At 30.2% G+C, this 6002-nt stretch overlaps 1 protein-coding gene across 1 annotated transcript; it reads right to left on the bottom strand.

The window, feature by feature from the left end:
- Nucleotides 1–680: 680 nt before the first annotated feature.
- LOC125871073 (BURP domain protein RD22-like) lies at nucleotides 681–3028 on the bottom strand. Its single transcript, XM_049551663.1, has 3 exons — nucleotides 2956–3028; nucleotides 1759–1873; nucleotides 681–1642 (listed from the first exon to the last, which is right to left on the bottom strand). Exons 1-3 carry the CDS (start codon nucleotides 2983–2985, stop codon nucleotides 768–770), a joined length of 1020 nt encoding a protein of 339 aa, XP_049407620.1. The 5' UTR covers nucleotides 2986–3028; the 3' UTR covers nucleotides 681–767.
- Nucleotides 3029–6002: the final 2974 nt, after the last annotated feature.

Genomic DNA, 6002 nt, shown 5'->3' with positions numbered 1-6002 from the left:
CGACAAATAAATTTGTCACAAATGTTTATGCTTTTGGTGACAATTTTTCTTTTTGTAGTAAATATAATACTTTTAGCGACGAAGCACTAAATCGTCTTTGTATACTTTTAGCGACACACATTTAGTGACGACTGATTGACGAATTATTTTTTGTCACAAAAATTTTCTAGTGACAAAATATGATTTATAAATGATGAAATGATTTGTCCTTGATAATCGAATTTGTTGTAGTGATATGGCCTATGGTTACTTCAAGAAGTGAGTTGTGGACTTCATTGGTGGCTTTACTTTATCCTTTGCTGCTACTACTCTGCCAAGTGAGTTGGAGAGCTTTAATTCCTTTTATTACTTTCCAACAAAATTAAAGGAATGAAAAGCCAGCTACAATTGACTGGTATTATAATGACTTTTGTATCTGAGGATTTGTTGACAAAGTCTTGGAATTATTTCAATAATTCTTCAATCATAGTAGTACATAATTATTAGTTTATATTATTGGTAGGTTAGCAATGTCATTTTATGGTTGTGAAATATAAATTAATTGTGACATATCTTTCATTATTAATTAGTAAGTTTAGCAACGAATAACTATCAATGATATCATTGGGGATCATACAAAAAATAACATGAAGCAAAGGATCATTTCCATTTATTTATAAAGATAAAAGATACATTACCCATGAAACACAGAAAAGGTAAACGACTACTCTTAGAGGACGATTTAGGATGGCGTCTGAACGCTTATTTCATAACTCCAAGTAGCCTATTTAGATAGGTACAAAGACTATTTGATCATCTTGAAGAAAATGACAAATTGGCGTAGTTCCAGGCTTAACGTTGAGAACTACAAAAGGGATGGCGTGTGCATTCCAAAAAGATGTATCTTTGTGGCACACTGATACTGCTTTCACTTTTGTTCCATCAACACCGACCATAGATACCATATATGTTCTTGTACTTCCTCCAACATGACAATAATGTAGTGCATACGCGTAGTTAAGCTTGTGGCAAACCATGTTATCCCCATCAGATATTTGTTGAACTTGTTCAATTGTGTATCGTTGGGATGCTTGAGTTTCCCCTTGTACCTCTGAAGTAATCGCGAGGATATTGTTTGTCCCAAGTACAGATAACCCGAAATCTACCATAGACTCCAAAGAAGTCACACAAGTTTTCTTCTCTTTATGTTTCACTTCTGACTCTTCACAAAGTTCGATTGTTTTTTTAATCGTTTGAGCATCCTTTGATTTACTATCGATTGAGAAATGGTTGAGGATCTCTGGGAATTTCTCCATCGACAAGGGAATTGATTCAACAAAATGTCTAGGTAAAAATGGTGCTTCGTTTTTATTTAGGAGAGAGGGAAACTCCATAACTTTCCCGTTCTCCAAGTCCTTCTCTAAAAAGAAGTATTGTTTCAAAGTATCATAATTTACTTTAAGATCAGTCTTGAAACTACTTCCTTCAGTTACTTGTTTGATCAAATTCTCGTTAGTAGCATGATTCGTGCTGGGGTTTTTCAGCACGAAACGTTGAAACTCCGAATTAGCAGCATGATGCCAGCTAATGGGAATATATCCACCTAAACCATAGTACACTTTCTTTTTAGTGTTTTCTTCTTTAAGCTCACGAACAACGCCGTCTGTAAAATCACAATCACAATAAATTGTTGAAAATCATGAGAATTCTCATAGTTTGAGGTATGCCCGTTATACTATCCTTAAAATATAAACACATATAATAAATTCTATTGTATACCTGATTGAGGAAGGAAATCTTTGATGACTTTGGGGATTTGAGTGTTGGGCAATTTTATTTTCCAATAAATCTCCGGAGATATCGCTGCATAAGTACTTGCTAATACAAAAGCAAGCTACATATATGTATTTGCAAAGGAAGTCAGTTATTATTATATATATTAACTTGAAATCGTTATGAAAACTCATTTATTAAACTTATATTTGACTTAGATAATGGAATTTAATTTGTCAAGGAGTAATATATGAGCATATAATATATAGATTGTCCGACCAAACTTCTAAAAGTTAATTAAAGCTTTTTTAGTGAGTTGAGATGTTTGATCAAGTAACAAAAGTTATTTTTCAAAGGGAAAAAAGATCTGATATACCCCTCGTTATGAAAGTGACTCGTATATACCCCTACTGTTATACTAATATAAATTTATTATTTTGATGGTCAAATATATTTGTGTTTCACTAATTTTCTTATAAAATTTATTACAGATGCCCCATTTTTTATTTAATTTTTACAAATACAAAAACTAAATTACAATATAGCCGGAAAAAAAAATTATTTTAAAATTTTTTCTTTACACTAAAGAATCAAATAAAAAAGGATAAGAAACTCAAATAATGATAATCAAAGAAGTAAAAAAACTATTTTTTGTATTAAAAAAATTAAAATATACCTTGAACTTTGTTAGAAGGATCATATATACCCCTACATTAATATTTTAAAATTTAAAGTCAAAAAAATAAATTTAAAACTAATTTTCTCACTTCCGTTAAATGAAGGGTATATGTGATGCCCTTTTTGTAACGGTAAAGGTATATGTGAGTCATTTGTGTAACAGTAAGGATATATATGAATCACTTTTATAACAGGGTATATCAGCTCTAAATGACAAAGTTTAGGAGCATATTATGCCTTTTTCCCTTTTTTTAAAAGCTAAAAGAAAGTATCTCGTCCCAAAAAACACTTACAAAATCTCGGTTAATCACAAAATGCTACAAATTGTTACCCTCAAGTCACATTTTTTTTTCCTCTTCAAAATAAGCAAACTTTTAAAAATTAGTGAATTATACTACTAGTTATGTATGATAAAATTTGATTATTTTCAGAATCAAATGATAACATAGAAAAGGACCAAACTTAAATAAGTTGTAATTATAAAATGATAAGATAAAAACGTATATAAATTAAAATGCTACTTACCAAGAAAATGGTAAGGGCCTGCAACTTCATTGGGAAATTGTTTGCTATAGATATTGTAGAAATAGCTAAACTTGGATGGAATTCAGAAACAGAAGTTATCCTTTATTTATAGGCATAAAAATTGCAATATGTACCACTTAATGATAATATAAACTAATTTATATTATACTACAATAATAAAATATGACTGGATTATTTGTTAAATATTATGACTGGATTATTTATATAGTGGATCAATGCTCACTATATGCGAACAGATCTTGATAAATGGAACAATTAATGTTTGCAATAATTAAATAATACTCCTTCCGTTTCTTTTTATATGTCATTTTTACTATAAATAGTTGGTCCATAATACTTGTCATTTCATAATATCAATGCATAAATTACAATATTATTTCTATTTTATCCTTATGAGCTATTAGCCTTGAAAATATATACATTTGACCAACATAGAAAAACTAAGTAAATAACTCATGTTCATTGGTCAAATTAATTAAACAAAATAAATTAATTCATATTCATTGATTGAAAAAAGGTGACTTAAAAACAATTAAATAAGGGTAAAATAATAAACTTACTTAATTTTTAATGCCCGTAAAATAAAAATGGTGATATATAAATAAGAACGGAGGTAGTATTTGATTTTCTCAACTAGTAGAATAAACTTCTTATGTCCTAAATTATATGTCAACTGTTCACTTTTTTAGTTAGTTTTAAAATAATTTTATATTTCCTCCGTTTCAATTTATATGATGTAATTAATTAGGCACAAATGTAAGAAAGAAACAAAGACTTTTGAAACTTATGCTCTAAAATAAGTTGTCATAGATGTTTATATGTGACTATAAATCATCTCAATAAGTGTTAACTGAGTATTTTAATGTTAAATTGCTACTCTTAAATAGAAATGTGTCATTTTTTTTAACTGATCAATACAAAAAAATATGTTATATAAATTGAGACAAAAAAATACTTAGTATTTTCATTTTAGGATAACTATGAAGGTCAATGATCAGTAAATTAAGTATTCAAGTAAACAATTCAAAAGATAAAATAAAAAGAAAAAAAAATATTTTATAACTTGGATGATTTGGGGCTTTGGCGTACAAGTAACATTAGTGTTTCCAAATAATTTTTATTTAGTACTAATAATTACGCACTTATATATTAAAATACTTTTCTATATATAAAAAAAGACTATGCATAATTTAATTAGACGACTAGGGACATTGGCGTACAAGTAAAATTAATGTTTCCATGTGAATTTCTAATTTCAAATGGTCAACTTATTAGATGTGAATTTTTTTCTAATTATAAACTTCAATGTGGTATCTTAAGTTTGAAAAATAGGTTTGAAAAACTTTAATCAATTTTGCTGCAAAAATAAAGTATTTTAACTAATAGTTACTTCAACAAAAAAGGGTTGAAATGAAATAATTGAATCTCTAAAATAAGAGATATCCGGTAAATGCAATAAGGGAAACAAAATAATCGAATTTCTAATTTTAGGGATATCCAACGTGAAATAAGAAATTTCTTTTAAAATAGTTTAACTAATATACTTACTATAAATAAAAACATGGATAGCTAAATTTCTTTCTTCTTTTTTTTCATGACAAGAGAAACCCGAAGCCACTATCCCTTGTGTTCGTACAGAGTAAAACTCTCACTCATAGGAGAGGTAACTCATACTAGGCAATCCCAGTGCAACAAACTCGACCCAGAATGCAAACCCCTTGCTTTCGCTAGCAAGGGGTTTCGAACTTGAGACCTCCAACATGAAAGTCTCAAGCCCAAACCACTGGGCCACCCCGAAGGGTTGGATAGCTAAATTTTTAGTATTAGAGAGATTATTATTTTTTAAATACAAAGATGAAAAATTTAGCTACGTAGTGCCAACTTTTTTAGACTTAATTTTTTGCTAAACATTTTTGGTAAAAGGATGTCAATTTTGTGTAGGACTGTACATATGTCTCTCATTTGATTATATTAGATTAATTCCTTTAATTCCAAATCGTTTATAGCGGAACTTACCCCGCTATAGAACCTGCACACGCTCACTATGGCGGGAGCCTCTCACGGTAGTGACTATGCAAAAGTAGTATTGCTGCTTCGGAAATTTCTGAAAAGTGTCTTTTTCACAACACACATACTTTCCTTGACGTCCCGATCTATCCTTTTTGATGCCAAGATCAATTCTGAGAGTTCTACTTACCTGAATTCAATTCTGTAAAGCACTATAGGTTCCTTAATTTCTTGGCTACAAGAAAATATCAACGAAGCCTAGACATTACACCCCACCCATCCTCATATGACCAACACCCCACTTAGCCCAGATTCTGTCTAAGGTTAGCCTAGCCTAGCATTAAATTTTTAAGTTACTATCCACAAAAGTTTATTGCCCAAATTCTTTTACCATTGATCTACTCATAACGACTGAAACGGATTGTGTAACACATTCACAATAGAGTTTTCAAACAAAGTGGAAAAACTATTCTCTCAATAATTTAATACTTTGTTATATCAACTATATGTTAGTCACCAACATGGGTTGTGGTGCACTGGTGGAAGTGTTTCACCCTTAACCAGAGGTCTCGGGTTCGAGCACTGGGTATGGAGAAAATTCTGTTGGGAGTGCCAACCCCAAATGGGCCCAGCAATGCGCCGTCCAGATTTAATCGGAGCTCAAATGTGTGCTCTGGACACCAAATGGGAAACCAAAAGAAAAACTATATGTTAGTCAATTGATCAAATCAATTTAATATATTTGTTTATACTTTTGTCATTTGAAAATTGATCTGAAGCATGAATACAAAGTCGAAATGCTTCTAAATTTTTGAGTAACTTGGAGTGAAAAAACACTTTTGAATGTTTGTTAAATTTTGATAAAAACAAATATTACTAGTGTTATGGAATATATTAACTATTTATTACTAGTGTTATCGAATATATTAACTATATAATACTATTAGGACCGATGAGGTACCTATTTTTTCAAATATTAACATCCCCATATGTGTACTTCGCGAGCTTACACTGCCCTG

Source organism: Solanum stenotomum, chromosome 7 (genome assembly GCF_019186545.1).
Source record: "Solanum stenotomum isolate F172 chromosome 7, ASM1918654v1, whole genome shotgun sequence".
Taxonomy (NCBI): Eukaryota; Viridiplantae; Streptophyta; class Magnoliopsida; order Solanales; family Solanaceae; genus Solanum; species Solanum stenotomum.
This window is presented reverse-complemented; position numbering and strand designations above follow the sequence as displayed.

Excerpts from the sequence above, each read along its gene's own strand:
- LOC125871073 (XM_049551663.1), bottom strand. The coding sequence starts at position 2,985 with ATGAAGTTGCAGGCCCTTACCATTTTCTTG. Across the intron at positions 1,874-2,955 it reads AGGCCCTTACCATTTTCTTG|CTTGCTTTTGTATTAGCAAG; the intron begins GTAAGTAGCATT and ends ACATATATGTAG. Across the intron at positions 1,643-1,758 it reads AGATTTCCTTCCTCAATCAG|ACGGCGTTGTTCGTGAGCTT; the intron begins GTATACAATAGA and ends GTGATTTTACAG.